Source organism: Zingiber officinale, chromosome 3B (assembly GCF_018446385.1).
Source record: "Zingiber officinale cultivar Zhangliang chromosome 3B, Zo_v1.1, whole genome shotgun sequence".
Classification (NCBI taxonomy): Eukaryota; Viridiplantae; Streptophyta; class Magnoliopsida; order Zingiberales; family Zingiberaceae; genus Zingiber; species Zingiber officinale.
Genome location: NC_055991.1, coordinates 130,541,594 through 130,558,339, shown reverse-complemented (window position 1 = coordinate 130,558,339; position 16,746 = coordinate 130,541,594). Strand labels below are relative to the sequence as shown.

The 16,746-nt window shown below is 34.6% G+C and overlaps 2 protein-coding genes across 2 annotated transcripts; one reads left to right on the top strand and one right to left on the bottom strand.

Moving 5' to 3' along the window:
* Positions 1 to 3,844: 3,844 nt before the first annotated feature.
* Positions 3,845 to 6,715, bottom strand: LOC121967747 (40S ribosomal protein S11-like). Its single transcript, XM_042518163.1, has 6 exons — positions 6,608 to 6,715; positions 6,101 to 6,141; positions 5,926 to 6,026; positions 4,484 to 4,628; positions 4,314 to 4,403; positions 3,845 to 4,136 (listed from the first exon to the last, which is right to left on the bottom strand). Exons 1-6 carry the CDS (start codon positions 6,617 to 6,619, stop codon positions 4,046 to 4,048), a joined length of 480 nt encoding a protein of 159 aa, XP_042374097.1. The 5' UTR covers positions 6,620 to 6,715; the 3' UTR covers positions 3,845 to 4,045.
* A 290-nt stretch (positions 6,716 to 7,005) lies between these two features.
* Positions 7,006 to 16,736, top strand: LOC121967746 (calcium uptake protein, mitochondrial-like). Its single transcript, XM_042518162.1, has 8 exons — positions 7,006 to 7,345; positions 8,826 to 8,893; positions 13,870 to 14,093; positions 14,217 to 14,300; positions 15,274 to 15,487; positions 15,786 to 15,962; positions 16,034 to 16,153; positions 16,299 to 16,736. Exons 1-8 carry the CDS (start codon positions 7,096 to 7,098, stop codon positions 16,509 to 16,511), a joined length of 1,350 nt encoding a protein of 449 aa, XP_042374096.1. The 5' UTR covers positions 7,006 to 7,095; the 3' UTR covers positions 16,512 to 16,736.
* The last annotated feature ends 10 nt before the right edge of the window (positions 16,737 to 16,746 follow it).

The window sequence follows — 16,746 nt, the reverse complement described above, 5'->3', positions numbered from 1 at the left end:
TAATTTCAAAACTATAATTAATTTAAATCATAATTAATTTCAAAATTATAATTATTTTTATATCATAATTAATTTTAAAATTATAATTATTTTCAAATCATAATTAATTTCAAAATTATAATTATTTTCAAATCATAATTAATTTTCAAAATCTTAATTATTTTCAAATAATAAGTTTTTAAAATCTTAATTATTTTTAAAGGTTAATTAATCTTTAAAATTATCCTCAAATGTTCAAATCTAATTAATCTTCAAATTCTAATTAATTTTTAAATTCAAACTTAAAATTCAAAATTTAATATTTTAAACCCAACTTTAAATTCAAACTGAAAATTCAAAATTTGATATTTTTGAAATCCAAATTCAAACTTAAATATTTTTCAATATCATAAATATTTTTCAAAGTGATAGATAAGATTAACTTCAAAATTAACTTAACTCTATCTCACACAAATTCATAAGCTGAATATATTTGATAACATAGAATGGGTGAGATGGAAAATTAAGAAACTAAATAATTACTTTTATTTTAAATTTATGTATTAAATTTGAACTCTAATGTTTGGACTCTATGACCTTAAAACTTAAAACATTCATTTTTTTTACATAATTAAGGAGGAGTGAAAAGAAATTAAGACATTAATTTTTCTTAAATATTTTCTCAAAGTTATAGTATTCTTTTTTAACTTTAAAATCAAAGTATTTTTTAAAAAGGATGTTTTTTTTAATTTAACCTTTTTTTTTTAAAAAAAAAGGTCTAACTATTTTTGAAAAATAACTTTAAAACTTTATTTGAAAAAGAAAGTTTAAATATTTCTAGCTGAAAAACTAAGTTTTTGAAAAAGTATTTTTAACTAAGTTTTTATGTACTTGACTAAGTATTTTAAAAATCTTTTCAAAAAGCAAAGTACTTGATATAGTGTTTTTAACTTAGCTAAGTATTTTTCAAAGAAATTATTTTCTTAACTAAGCATTATTATAAGAAATTATTTTCAAAATTTAAATTTAGCTAAGTTTTTTTAACTAAGTTTTTTATCAAAATCTTTTTAAAGCTAAGTACTTAATTAACTAAGTTTTTATCAAAATCTTTTTAAAGCTAAGTACTTAACTAAATTTTTATCAAAAATTTTTTAGAGCTAAGTATTTAACTAAGTTTTTATCAAAATTCTTTTTAAAGGTAAGTACTTAACTAAGTTTTTATTAAATTTTTTTAAGCTAAGTACTTAACTAAGTTTTTGTTATTTATTTTTTTTAAAAACTAAGTATTGAGCTAAGTTTTTTAAAGAAAATCTTTTCAAAGCTAAGTATTGAGCTAAGTTTTTTTTAAAGAAAATATTTTCAAAGCTAGTATTGAGTTAAGTATTTTTCAAATACATCATTTTCAAAACTAGGTATTTAGCTATTTTATTTAAAAGATAAATGATTTTTAAATCAATTAAGTGCTACACTTAAGGGAGAATTTCAAAGCTTAAAAAACTAGCCTTTTAGATTTAAAGATTCTCTTTCTCTCTAACTTAATACCTTTTTTTGATATATGACAAATGGAGAGAAAAAAGTTAAAATTAAGAGTTAAACAAAAACATAAGCATAAGGGGGAGTTTCTTTTTAAATATGTCAAAATTTTTGTATTTTACTAATACTCATACTTATATTCCTTTTCATTATATTATAGTATATATTGTTATATTTTATTTAACTTTAAATTATATTGTTATAATAAAAAAGGGGAGATTTTTTGTGCAGGAAGCACCAGACGATCGAATCTGTGTTTTGATAATGACAAAGGGTTCAAAGTTAAGTTGTCTTGTTATCTAACAAATGTGATTGAGCTTATAGGAAAGTCCTAAGTGTTCTTAAGCAAAAGTCCTAGTGGATACTAGGCAAGTGGAAAATCCTAGCGGGAAGTAACCCTAGGTCTTAGGGGCTGATAACTCTAGGTTATGAAAAATCCTAGGGGGTGGTAACCCTAGGTTATAGAAAACCTTAGGGGGAGGTAACCCTAGTTCCTAGGACGTGGTAACACTAGGTAAAAAGTCTTGGCGGGTCGTGAACTTTGGGCAAAATTCTAAAGTTGGTGACTCTAGGTGAAAATCCTGGTGATCACGGACAAGGTGAAAGTCTGGACGGGTCATGGAGCGGACGCCTAACATGAAGACCTGAAGTCTCAGGCACTGAGCAAAAGTCTAAACGGTCTGGAGGACAGGTTTGACAAAAGGTAAACTCTCCTGAGAGGAGTAGGTGAGGGCGCGTTCCTCGAAGAGGGAACAGTAGGCGTCGGTTCGACCTAGGGTTTCTAGTGAAATCTGAAAGTCAAAACCGAACAGTCCGATGACTGTCAAAACGAATTTTACTTCACATGTTATCTGCCTATTTTCTAATGTCTGTTTTGCAGGAAACTAACATGTTACAGGTTGAAGAGTGAGCCTTAATCGATCGATCGAACCTTTGGATCGGTCGACCAAACCACTGAGTGAACACATCAAATTCCAGTTCACGGTGAAGTGTTGACCAGGGGATCAGTCGATTGAACAGGGAGGTTCAGTCGACCGAACGTGGGTTAGCTTCAGGTCGGATCGGATCAGATAAATCAGAGATCATTGGCGGGATCAGTCGACTGAACATAGGGATCAGTTGACTGAACACAGGGATCGGTCGAGTGAACGCAAGGATCGGTCAACCGAACGAAGACTCTTATCCGAGTAGAAGCATGCAGACGAGAAGCTGAGCAAGTTCAGAGGGTTTGGTCGACCGAACACCTGGATCGATTGATCGATCAACGTCGAGTCAAAGACTGATCCCGAGATCAGTAGATCTGGATCAGGTCTGACTTGACTATAAAAGGAGGGTTGACCAGCAGTTTTAGACAACACATTTAGAACGATCTTCTTACGTGCGCGTTGCTCCGGAACAACTCAACAATGCCTAACTACTGTTCCGATAATCAACAACCTACTAATCATTTGTTGTTGACACACTTTGTTTTTGTTAATACTTGTACATGCATATCTGTAAAGCCTTTTCGGATCTATAGTAATTGCCCAACGAAAGCGATCAACTATCGCGGGTCTTGGAGTAGGAGTCGTCACAGGCTCCGAACCAAGTAAAAGAAATTGTATTAGCATTGCTTTTGTTTTACTTGTTCTTTATTCCGCTATGTTATTCTGTATTTTTCAAAATGAGGGGAAAAATCACGAATACTATTCATCCCCTTTCTAGCATGTCATCGATCCTACAATAATCTTGAACCGTGAATCTAACCGTGAACTGACAATATCGAACTGTAAATTATAACAATCTTGAACGGTTAAGATTAAGGGTCGATCTAATAATTCCGAACCGTTAATTCCGAGCTATAGTCCAGTTTAGATAAAGGAGATTATAAAAATAAAAATTTTAATACCAAACCAATCAAAATTATAAATTCGAACTCACCTAAATTTTTTTTTTACAGTCCTACCTTCCATGCTTTTTGAGTAAAACAAAAAAAAAAGGTATCTATTAAACTTTTAGAAAAAAAAACAACACTATTAGAGAATGTTTGAGTTTGAACTAAACCCTTAATTTTTTTTTCCAATTAGAAATTATATTTTAAAATTTGAGAACTAAGCCTTTCTAACTAATTATTTATATACAAAAACTTATAATGACCATTTATGTAATCTTTTTCATGTAAAAAAAAACACTATTTATGAGAATCCAACAGTAGCTCAATAACAATTCTACTTCAGATAGAATACTTTTGAAGAACAAAACTAGTGTGTATGCTTATCCACCGCAAACAAAGCGAAGTTGGGATAGAAAAAAAACACCAGCAAATACCTATAAAATAAGCCAAGATCCTATGTTAAATTTAAGAATCAAATTGGTTAACAGGAAATTTTAAAAATGTCAATTCCACATTTCCAGCAAGTAAAACTTGAGAGAAAATTTCCACGATCAATTAAAAAACCACTCAGATGCGTTCTTAAGCATATCAGAGGTCCAAACTACAGAAATATATATATAAAGCCGTCCCTCCAGCATCATCGTCTCCACAGTAGTCCACTCAAACGGCTGCAAAAGCCTTCTTGCCTCCACTAGTTGATCCGGCAGGAATGACTTTCAACACATTGAACCTTACAGTCTTAGACAAAGGCCTGCAAAAAGAAGATTGATATAGGCAACATCTTAATTTGTAATATAAAAAAATATGCTGCAGATGCTTCATGAAAGCTTACTCGGGATAAAAAAAAGTATATTAACTGAGGTATTAACCAAGCCTGCATTTAATAGATAACAGACCATCTATGACATGTTCATAGAGATAAGCTCACCTGCACTGCCCAATAATAACATGGTCACCCTCTTTCACGCGGAAGCAGGGAGAAATATGTGCTGGTATATTTGAGTGTCTCTTTTCGTACCTTGAGAAGTCAGTTAGAAATCCATTTACCTTCTTCTACCAGTGAGAATTAACAGTAGCAGCAGAATAAGAGGCAGTTACCTTTGATATTTTTTCACAAAGTGAAGATAGTTTCTCCTTACAATGATGGTTCTGTTCATTTTGGCACTATGGCATGTACCAGCTAAAATTCGGCCCCTGATTGAGACAGTTCCAGTGAATGGGCATTTCTTATCAATATAAGTCCCTTCAACAAAAAAACAGATATGTTTAGTGATGATACACTGATACCAGTCTGAATTTGGAAATAAATTAGAAAAGGTAATATTGAGTGTTGAGGAAATGCTGTGACAAAAGACTGCTCTCCTGAAGATATAATCAAAAGAACATACAAAATTAGTGATTTTAAATTCATTTTCAATCCTTTCAGATTGACCACAAAAAATAATCATGAAAAATTGTTGTGCTTTCATGAGTAAGCCACAATGTAACTTTTAACTACTCTGCATCGTGGTTCAAAAAAATGGCATTCTCTCTTAGCCTGGACATAGAGATGGCAATGGGACGGGTTGAAACCCGGACCCGTAGCAACCCGTTCCAGCAGGGCAGGTTTAAACCCGCATAAACGGGTCTCAGGCAAGTCCAGGGCAGGTCCCGGGTTTAACCGGACCCGCCGCCCCGTAGAATTTTTTTTTATTAATTATTAATTAAATAAAAATTAATAATTAATTTTTAATTGAATCAAAATTGATAAATTTTAATTTGTGATAATATTTTTTGGTTACAAAATATTATTAATGTAAATGTTGAAAATAAATTTAAAGTTTAGTTAACTTTTAAAATTTTTTATTTTGTATTTCAATAAATAAATAAATAAATAAATATGGCGGGTCCATCGGGTCTAATTCGGACCCGCCCCGCCGAGTTCGTGGGGCGGGGCGGGTCACAGGTGGCCAAACCCGCCCCGCCCCCAACCCGGACCCGTTGCCATCCCTAGTCTGGACACATGCCCATTTACATAAAAAAACATCTTTCAAGATATACTTCACAAATAAAATAACGATCATCTTAAATCAAAAACGGATTAACATAAATGTTCAGAATTTGTGCCTTCATCAAACTGGAGCACATTGTTTTAACCATTACAAATTACAATCCCTTGCAGTTGTAGAAGATGAGTACAAATATTGAGCTTTTAGTTAATGTCAAGAAAAATTCACAGTTTACTTGTCAGGCTATGAGAAATTTTTTGATGATTCTGAAAACAAAGGAACCAATCATGAAAATATATAGTATGATTTCCAACAAATCAATCATGTAGAATACAAACAAGAATCTTAGGTATCACCCAGAATTAGCAGTACTCTAAAATCCTTGCTTACAAAGTCAACTATTAATTGGTACATCATAGAAAGGATAATTTAGAAGACTGAAGAAAAAAAACCCAACAAATTGCATTCAAAGTGGATATCCGTCCAAATGCTACAATAAAGATCCAAAAGAACTAAACAAAATTGTACAAGAGAGAAAATCAGAGGTTTCACCTTCAATTGCTTCCCTCGGGGTCTTGAACCCTAGCCCAATGTTTTTCCAAAATCTGTTGCCGCCCTTACCAGGTTTCTTCCCTTTCCCAGTTTTCTTGGAGCTGCATTTTCATCTATATCAACAACCAAAAAACAGAGCAAACTAACCTAAATCATCAACAATTTAACGTCTCACCTAAGAAATACCTTCGGCTGCTTAAGGAAAGCCTTCTCCGTCTGCACAAAATTTACGTCCGACAACGTGACAGACAGACTTAGTATAAACCCACGAGGCAGTAATATAACTACCGTTAAACATCGGGAGACTCTGATCCGGTAATAAATATCAATCGACATGGAAAACATCTAAATTGTAGCAGTTCATAACACTGCATAACCTATTCTACAATAAGAAACCAATCTCGAACAACAAACAAACAACTGAATGAATGCATGACCTCGTGTACTTAAAAAGTAAAAATTATAATGACAGATGATGATCCACGAGGTTCATCAAGTTCTCATCGGAATACGATGCATAAGCCAACAGTAGCGTACATATACATTTGAAAATCCCCCAAATTGAACTTCGGTGCAAAACAAGCTTGAAGGTTAGCCAAACAAACGATTTCACAAGCAGACCAAAAACAACCGAAAATTGACCAGTAAGAACTCGGAAAATAAACGAGAAACTTGTGCCGACCTGTTCCGCCATGATGGAGACGCGAAGCGCGCAGGGCCGAGGAGGAACGTAAACGCAACGAAAGACTCGAGACTCGACACGGCTACTCCAGTCGCAAACCCTAATAAGAAGCTTATATAGTAAAACCCTCAATGGACAAATCATGGCCTTCGGCGTGATTGGGCCGGATCATGGGCCGAGTATGCAGCCGAGCCTTGGGCCCATGGGATGTTTGACGTCTCCGTTAAGAGTCGGCCACCTGGCAGTCCCGTTCAGCTCATTTCAACGTTTGCTTAATGCCTTTGTTGAAAAAACAGGTCCGTAACGGGCTTAGAATCGCTCCGGTATAATCTTAATCTAATCGTGTCGCATCCACTAAAAACGATCAACGACTGTCTATAAATAACTCCGTAGTTCGTTCCCCAAGGCACCGGTCTTCTCTCGCCATCACTCCTTCCCCGGCCCTTCGCTCTGCCCCGCTTCTCTCGATCGCAATTTCGTTCCCTGCAATGTTGCGCTTCCTTGCTTCGAGACTGCGTAGCACGTCAGATTGCGAGTTCGGGGCGCTAGGGAAATCGATCGCCGGGGTACTGGCTGTTGGGGGATCGGGTCTTGGTCTTTGGCTGCTTCCCTCGTCCTCGTCCTACCCCGATTCTTCTGTATCCTTCGCCGATTCGGATTTTGAGCGGGGTAAACCTGATATTGGAATGGCTTCAAATGATGCCGAGAGGGGAAAGAAAAGAAGATATTTGTTCGCAGGTGTGTGTTTGATTTTTTTTTTTTTAATATATATACACCTTCGTTTTGATTCGCTTTGTGATCTGTCTTTTTTTGTTTTTTGTTTTTTCGTTTATCTTGTCTTTCTATGTAAACAGTTGTAATCTTCGACGCTATTTTCGGTCGAGGAGGAAAGAAGTTGCAGATTTCATACCTTTGTGATTGTTCTGTTGTGGTTTAGAACTCCTTGTTTCGCTCCTAGTTTTATCCGCTTTGATGAATTGATGGTGCTGATCAAATAATCTAACAATATTAACAAGACAATTAATAAAGGAGATTAGTTTGGAGGAATTGAACCGGGGGCATCAAGCCAGTGCCAGAGACATCAAAGCCAGAGATCCAAAAGGAAAGCCTAGTGAACACAAACAAGATCCTTGATACCCCTTGAAAACGCAGTTATTTCTTTAGCTTCCGTAGTCCAGCCGTTGCAAGTTTTTCTGGGTTTTACGGGATCTTGGCAAGAGATGCTTCTGCTTCCATTTCTTGAAAGGAAACCTCCGCGTGTTTTGGATGATCATCTCCCACCCGCACTCGATAAAGGGACAATCAGAAGACAGGTGGATAGTATTATCAGAGGGCTCATGTCATATGGGGCATAAGTTGGCAATGCTTATTTTCTCGCAGTTGAAGTGGTAGTAGGAAGGCGTTATTGAAATATCAAGAATGAAAATTTGGTGATAATATAAAGAAAAAGGTGTTGATTATATTCTGTAAGCTTGTCATACTTTAGAGGACTTTCTAAATATTACATGATATTTAGGAATTAGAATAGTACGACTATCGGTGCACCGTAAACTAACAAGAAGAAACTCTTTAGACTTGGGTATAGTACTGGTCTATGGCAACGCATATACTATCACAACATGATGCTATAGATTAGACATCATTTTGTTGTTTTTGCTCATCCAGTATTCAGTCCAGTGGTTGTTGCAACTTTCCTGCTGATAAGGGAAGACTTGGATAATCAAAATTTTCCATGCAAGGGGATACGAATACTTAGACCAGTGATTTCCAGCTCACTTAGATCTGATTAATGGATTCAAATCATATGCAACTTTACTTGGGTGGGTTTGGAAATGGAGAAATCTCTGTTTGTTAGTATTTTGTCTAGCAATTATTTGAAATGTCTTGATTTAAAGGAAAAAGACAATCCCCCTTAAGTTGTATAATAGAACCAGCAGAAGCTGCAGGTACTAATTTGGCTTCAGACGACAAAAAAATGAATGTCATAAAACTTTAATCTGTTTAACAAACACTGGTATAAGAGAGAACAAACTTTAGTTTAGTTATTTGCTGTATTGCTTGAATAATATGTGGCTGCAATTGCAACATTGAATATAAATGAATTTTAGGACATAAGTTCTTGTTGATGCAGCCTTATTACATAAGCACAGAGACCACTCTTATGCATAATTAATCTGAATCAATTTGATAGGCTTAGTGTTATAATCTGTTTGTGCAGATTCGTACCGTCGAAAGGTATTTTTCAAATATGAGAAACGGATAAGGCTGCAAAGCTCTCCTGAAAAGGTAACTGTAGCTCAAGATACTTGACTTTCCTTTTAGAAAGATTATCCATCAGAATATAGGTTGATGTGCATCCCACTCGTTTGTTTTACATGGCTATATGGTCGTGTCTTAGTCTAGTGAATACATTAACATTTAAATGTGATTTGGCAAATTGTCTTCCAGGAGTGCAACGTTAGAAATCCTGCTCTACATATTTTGTGATTTCCTGTGAATATTCTGACTGGGATTTGAATATTAAATTAAACTAATTTTCAAATAAAATTATAGCACATAAAGGGGGATGGTTGATTTTCTTGTTTGGCTGTTTGTTATTCACTGTTGGAATTTGTAGCTTTGACCCATTGTCCATTGAATCATCTGGTCTTCGATTCTACGGTGCAGTGGAAGGGTACCAAGTTATCACTTAGACATCCGCGGTTTGATCCCAGCTATGGTGTATTTGTATGAATTTTTCCTTCAAATGGGGCACACAACTACGAGATGCTCAATTTCTGGGCTGGCTGCCACGAGCACTGTGGTAGGTGGAAAACTTTCGTGAGGCCGGATCGGTTGCCCCAGGTTCAATATTACCTGGTTCAACATTTGGTCTTCCATATCTAGGATTAGTAGTCAGCTTGGTTCATGTAGGTCCTTCCTAGGAAATTTAAATAATACCCTATAAAATTAGAGATCTACTTGTACTTTTTCATTGAGGATTATTATTATGGTCGTCGGTACACAATCAATTAAATAATAGTTTGTCAAATTTATTAATTAGGCTCCTAACACAATGTGGTTATAGACTCTAATAAAGTGTTCCTTATGAGGACAAAACATAGAGACATTGTCAATCATAGAGAAAAAGTGTAGTCCAATAAATTCGTCACCTTAAGTCGATACGGGTACTACAATTCAATATATTTTTTTTTTGACAAATTTAGTTTTTACAGTATTTTGGAATCAACTTGAGAAAGAGTATTATCAACCCTAGGGACCTAAATCTACTTATAATTATATGGATTAATAATAAACATAGGTCAAGGAGACTTCCTAGTATAACCAACCTTAGTAATTTTTCCCTTCATTACTGCATTTTTTAAGAATGATAATTTAGTCATGGTGTCCTTCATTGAACTTATCCACTCAGTTCATCTTCTCCACAGTTTTGTGCATTCTTACAAATGAAGGATGTATTGTGTAGCAACTCATAGCTAGTTCAGCTGGGTAGGCAGTCAATTGAATACTTTGTTTGCGTAAATGCATAAATCTCTTTTTTTTCTTAGATAAGTGATAGATTAATTTACATGGTTTTGTTCAATCATTAAGTAGACATTGATATATCCCTTTTAATGTTATAGTGTTTTGGATCATCTTAATAAAAAATGATAGAGCATTTCTTTTGTGCATGATTTTGATACACTGAACAAGTTCCTATGCCAAAACTTTAAGCACACATTTCATTGTAACGCAGAAGAAGAGTTGCAAACTCCGCCCATGACGACCGGTCATGGCCGGTCCCAAGATGAATAAAGGAGGAGGGTTGCGTTAGGTTGCCAACTAGCGTCAAAACTATGACAAATATTCAATGAATGGATATATTAAACTATTGTGCTAATGCTAGGTTGTTCCCCGGAAGGAACGCGTTGCAGGGTCTGACTGTAACGTCTAGGCAAGGACCGCTACATCTCCAGAACTCGGGTGTAGTGCTAAATATGCAAGAGTTCGCGTTACAGGGTCCGACTGTAATGTGATCGCTACATCTCTATGAGAACTTGGGTGTAGTGTTAAATAGGCAAGAGTTCTCACACCATAGATTGGATAAGAACAAATATGATAGGAAACTAATAATCTAAGATTTGGAACATAGAACTCTCACCGGTAAATAAATGGAGGTAGTAGATATGATGATTAGGAGAAGAATTAATATTTTGTGTGTACAAGAGACAAAATAGACAGGCGAGAAGGTAAAGATGATAGAGAACTCGGGTTTTAAGTTATGGTACACTGAAATAATAAAACAAGAAATGGAGTGTGTATTATTGTAGATAGTTTGTTAAAGGATGAATTGTAGGAGTAGTTAGAAAAGGGGATAGAATTATAACTCTTAAGATAATAGTGGCGAAAGAAACTATGAACATAATTAGCGTATATGCACCACAGATAGGATTAGATGAAGCTACCAAATTAAGGTTTTGGGAGGACTTAGATGAAATATTACAAAATATTCCACTCAATGAAATGATTTTAATAGAAGGTGATCTAAATGTGCATGTCAGAGTAAAAAATGAGGAATATGAGAGAGTACATGGGAGTTATGAGTTTGGAACGAGGAATGAGGAAGGGAAACTATATTAGATTTTGCGATAGCATATGACCTTATATTAGCTAATACGTTTTTTACGAAAAGAGAAGAACACTTAGTCACATTCAAAAGTGGAATAATAAATCACAAATTGACTTTCTTATGGTTAGGAAGAAGGATAGAAAGATTTGTAAAGATTGCAAAGTCATTCCGGGAGAAAGCTTAACTATCTAACATAGGGTAGTAGTGTTGGATATACGCCTCAAATATAGTATCAATAGAAAGAAAATATATACGATTCCTAGAATTAAGTGGTGGAAGTTAAAGGATGGGAAGCAAAATATATTTAAGGAGAAGGTAGAAATATAAGCATTAGATGAAATATACGATGAGTCTAATACAACATGGAATAAGATGATATCAAAGTTAAAAATAGTAGCTAAGAGTGTACTCGGTGAGTAAAGGGACATGCACCACTAAGTAAAGAATCTTGGTAGTGGAAAAAGAAAATACAAGAGAAAGTGAAGGAAAAACGAATAACTTATAAGGTATTATATATTTGTAAGAACGAGGAAAACTTAAAAAAATATACAATAGCCAAGAAAGAAGCTAAGAAAGTAGTGAGTGAAGCAAAAAAAGGAAACTTTTGAACGATTATATTAAACATTGGATACAAAAGAAGGGGAAAGAGACATTTATAGAATAGCTAAAGTGAGAGAAAGGAAAACAAGAGATCTTAGCCAAATAAAATGTATTAAAGATGAATGTAATAGGGTATTAGTAAACGATGGAGAAATAAAAGAGTGGTGGTTGAGGTATTTTCATCAACTTTTTAATGAAGGTTTAGGTGACCAATTTAACTTAGGTAATTTAAGTAGGTCAAATGAGCATAGAAATTTTAATTTTTATCGTAGAATTCAAACTTCAGAAGTAAAACAAACTTTAAATGAGATGCACAATGGAAAAGCCGTTGGACCAGATGATATTCCGATAGAGGTATAGAAGTGCTTAGGGAAACAAGGTATTGAATGACTTACAAAATTATTTAACAAGATATTGAAAACGAAAAAAATGTCTGACCAATGGAGGATAAATACTCTAGTTCTCTTATATAAGAACAAGGGAGACGCACAAAATTGTGCAAACTATAGGGGTATTAAACTAATGAGTCATATTATGAAACTTTGAGAAAAAGTAATAGAAAAAAGATTAAGGAAGGAGACGTGATAGAAAATCAATTTGGGTTCATGCCTGGAAGGTCGACAATAGAAGATATACATATTCTTAAACAATTAATTGAAAAATATCGGGAGCAAAAACAAGATCTACACATGGTATTCATTGACTTAGAAAAAGCTTATGATAGAGTCTCAAGAGAAATTATATGGAGAATTTTAGAAAAGAGAGGTGTTAGCGTAACATATATTGAACTAATTAAGGATATGTATGAGGATGTAACGACCAGAGTAAAGATTTCAGGCGGAGTAACTGAAGCATTTCCAATAAAGATAGGGTTACATGAAAGATCAACTCTAAGTCCCTATCTTTTTACACTAATTATGGACGAACTCACTGCACACATTCAAGATACAGTACCGTGGTGCATGTTGTTTGCAGATGATATTATTTTGGTAGATGAAACACGTGAAGGAGTAAATGCTAAATTAGAATCTTGGAGGGAAACAATAGAAGGGAAAGGTTTTAAGCTTAGTAGATTAAAGATAAAATATATGGAATTTAAGTTTAGCAATATTATAAGTAATGAAACAATTGTTAAGATAGGAGATGACGAGTTGCCCGGAACCGAGAGATTTAAATATTTAGGATCATTTTTACAAAACGATGGAGGGATTGAGAGAGATGTCTTACATAGAATACAAGCAGAATGAGTGAAATGGATGGGAGCGTCGAGTGTTTTATATGACTGTAAAGTACCTCTTAAACTTAAAGGTACGTTCTATAAAACCGCAGTTAGACCTGCTATGTTATATGGAGCTGAATGTTGGACTATGGCTCGAGCACATGAGCAGAAGATAAGAGTTGCAGAGATGAGGATGTTAAGGTGGATCTGTGAACATACGAGGATAGACAAAATAAGAAATGAGAGCATTAGAGAGAAAGTCGGAGTTATATCTATTGAGAAAAAACTCCGAGAGACACATTTAAGATGATACGGACATGTAGACGACCAATAAATGCTCCAGTTAGGCGATGTGAAACTATGATAAACATGCATATCAAACGAGGAAGAGGAAGACCAAAAAAGACTTCTGTTAGCAACAATAAAACAAGATAAAATTTATTTAAATATAGATGATGATATAATAGGAGATAGAGCTCAATGACGTAAAAGGATTCATACAGCTGACTCCACCTAGTGGGAAAAGACTTGGTTGTTGTTGTTGTTGTTGCAGAAGAAGAGTTGCAATACCTGGATCAAGACTATGCTTGGCGTTTCATTCTTGAAATGCAAGATCATGTAGTCTGTTTGCATTGATTTCTGTCTGTATACTATGATGAACACATTTTTGTGTGTCATTTTGGCGTCATATTTGTGCCTTAAGTTTTCCCCCCTGTTTTAAATTTGTTCTGCTGTTGGATTTGGGTCGCATTTTAAATATTTGAAATTCTGATGTATATACTTCTAATATGCTAGTAGTAACACTTTGACCGTTGTTTATCTTCTGTATCATAGATTTTTGAGTACTTTGCCTCATCTAAGAACCCAGAAGGAGAAATATGTATGACACCTGCTGATTTGATGAGATCAGTTGTTCCTGTTTTTCCTCCATCAGAGTCTGATATTGTGAGAGAAGGATATCTAAAAGGAGAGCATCATCCTGGGGAATTGCATTGTTCTCCATCTAAATTTTTTATGCTTTTTGATACTAACAACGATGGACTTATTTCCTTCCCGGAGTAAGTCAAAGTTATTTAGTTCTTCAATATCTATAGATATGCTAACCCATCAAGAATTTTACCTTGTTTATGGTGTTGTAACAATATTTCCCTTTCTCTGCCTACATTTTGCCTTCTTACCAGGTACATATTTTTTGTGACATTACTGAGCATTCCTGAATCAAGCTTCAGCATTGCTTTCAAAATGTTTGATCTTGACAACAATGGGTGGGTTTCATTCATATAAGATATTTACTTTGTTGCATTTTTTCCCCATTTTGGTCCATATTTATTTACATAGTAAATATAATTTCTCTCTGTGAGGAATACACATTTTCTTTGTATATACTTGATAAATTCAAGATTCCATCTGACTTTACCAAGACAATATGATCTGTAATTCCTAGAAAAATCGTGTTGTAGATTTTCTTGCTAAAAGTTCTTATAGTGATGCTGTTGTGGGCAGGCACATGGCTGGCATGTTGATTAATTAAGACAAAATAATTGAAGAACAATTTAGTTGAGAATGTTTGATGTGCTTGTTTTATGAGGTAACTTTACAGAGTATTTTACCTGTGTATCAGGTTGGTAAAGCTTTTCTCAAACAAATGAATGATACTGTTGTACTTACTTGCTGGAAATTCTCTGCTGGGGCATGGTGTTTTATCGTTTCAAAAGCTAGTATGTTTGTTTGTTGTATTTTCAATATATCAAATGAAATTGGCTCCCACATAGACTCTTGCCTAGTAAATTTACTTACCGATTTCTTTTTTCATTGTTAACTTTTATGAAGGCTATTCAAATTGAATTATCACTAGTATAATAATTGTGTGATTATTTCTGGCCAAGTCAGAAAGAGATAGAGAGAGAGAGAGATCTTCCTATCTCTTTATTGTTGGTAAATTGTTTATATTTTCATCTGGATTATTCTACCTTTATTTATCCATGACCTTATGTGAACACTAAAATTGATCTTCTAATAATATACTCCTTCCATCTGTTTTGACCCACTAGTTTGTATTTCATACTAATAAATTAATATCTATATCATTCATGTGCAAGTAAGTTCACAAGTTCACTTCATTTTGGATTGAGGTTTGGTTACAGGATGTATACTCACTAATCAATAGTTGGCAGTACCAGAAACAATGGACTTTTAAATTTACCTAATATTGTCATCTATATGATCTACCTTTTCCAGAGAGATAGAAAGAGAAGAGTTCAAGAAAGTGATGGCATTGATGCGCTCTAACAACAGACAAGGCGCTTCTCATAAAAATGGATTACGTATTGGTCTAAAAGTTGGGGGTTCTATAGAGGATGGAGGTCTGGTTGAGTACTTCTTTGGCAAAGATGGGAAAGCGTCTCTCCCACATGATAAATTTGTTCAATTTCTTAGTAATTTGCACGACGAGGTACTGCATCTTGTCATCTTTACTCCACTCAACATTTTATATAGTTATGACATTCTTAAACCTTCTTCTACATTGAAACTTCAAATATGTGGTTATATGCATAGAATATCGTGCTGTTTATCATCATTTTATATCTGATAACTTCTTTCGTAAAAGTTAAAACAAATCTTTGATGAAAATGGGCAGAGTCTCTTATAACTTGAAAACCATTCATCATCCAATTTTTATTTCCTGTGACACCAGCTTAAACTTGGTTATTGACTTTTTAATAATCCTTCTATTTGTTCTCATTGTTTAGATTGTGCGCCTAGAGTTCACACATTATGACTTTCATTCAAGAGGGTCTATATCTGCAAAAGACTTTGCATTATCAATGGTTGCTTCAGCAGACATGAACGATATAAACAAGTTACTAGAAAGAGTGGATGAATTGAACAATTGCCCTTCTCTTAGAGATATCTGCATTAGCTTTGAGGTGAGACATTTTCTTTGACAAAGTAAGATGATCAAACTTTTCATTGTCTTGTGTAATCATGTATATATCAGGAGTTTAAGGCATTTGCTGAGTTGCGTAGAAGATTGAGACCGTTGGCAATAGCAATCTTTAGCTATGGGAAAGTAATTGGCTTGTTGACAAAGCAAGACTTCATAAGGGCAGCATCCCATGTAAGACAAATATCTTGCTATCCTTGGATGATTATGAGCTGGTTTCACTTATATTAGAGAACTCATGGCACCTGCCTTCTTCAAAATCTGAATATATACACACACACACATACTCTATATTTTATGAAATAAATTCATGTGACAGGTCTGTGGAATCACATTAACTCAAAATGTGGTCGATATCATATTCCACGTGTTCGACGCAAATGAGGATGGGAACTTGAGCTCAGAGGAGTTCTTGAGAGCCTTGCAGCGACAAGAAACTGAGATCCAATTGCCTAGAGAAGCTGGCATCATGGGGCATTTGTTGTGCATGTTAAATTGCAGTCGACGCTGCTCCTCGCCTCGAGTCTGCTAACTGGTCACAACTTCAGACTCTAATTATAGACACAAGGATTTAACGTCCAAAGTAGCCACATTTTTTGCTGTGGAGAAAGCATTTGGACAATGTTAAGTAAATTCATAATTGTCCTTAGTTTTAAATTGTAGCAACATATAGAGGATGCATATGTTCGTTTGACTGTCACAAGAGCGAACATTTTGATCTCCACTATTTATTAAAAGAAGACCCCTATTAATTTGATGTCCGTACT

Excerpts from the sequence above, each read along its gene's own strand:
- LOC121967747 (XM_042518163.1), bottom strand. Across the intron at positions 6,027-6,100 it reads CAGCCGAAGGTATTTCTTAG|CTCCAAGAAAACTGGGAAAG; the intron begins GTGAGACGTTAA and ends ATGAAAATGCAG. Across the intron at positions 4,629-5,925 it reads CCCGAGGGAAGCAATTGAAG|GGACTTATATTGATAAGAAA; the intron begins GTGAAACCTCTG and ends TTTTTGTTGAAG.
- LOC121967746 (XM_042518162.1), top strand. The coding sequence starts at position 7,096 with ATGTTGCGCTTCCTTGCTTCGAGACTGCGTAGCACGTCAGATTGCGAG. Across the intron at positions 8,894-13,869 it reads TGCAAAGCTCTCCTGAAAAG|ATTTTTGAGTACTTTGCCTC; the intron begins GTAACTGTAGCT and ends TCTGTATCATAG. Across the intron at positions 15,488-15,785 it reads TTAGTAATTTGCACGACGAG|ATTGTGCGCCTAGAGTTCAC; the intron begins GTACTGCATCTT and ends CTCATTGTTTAG.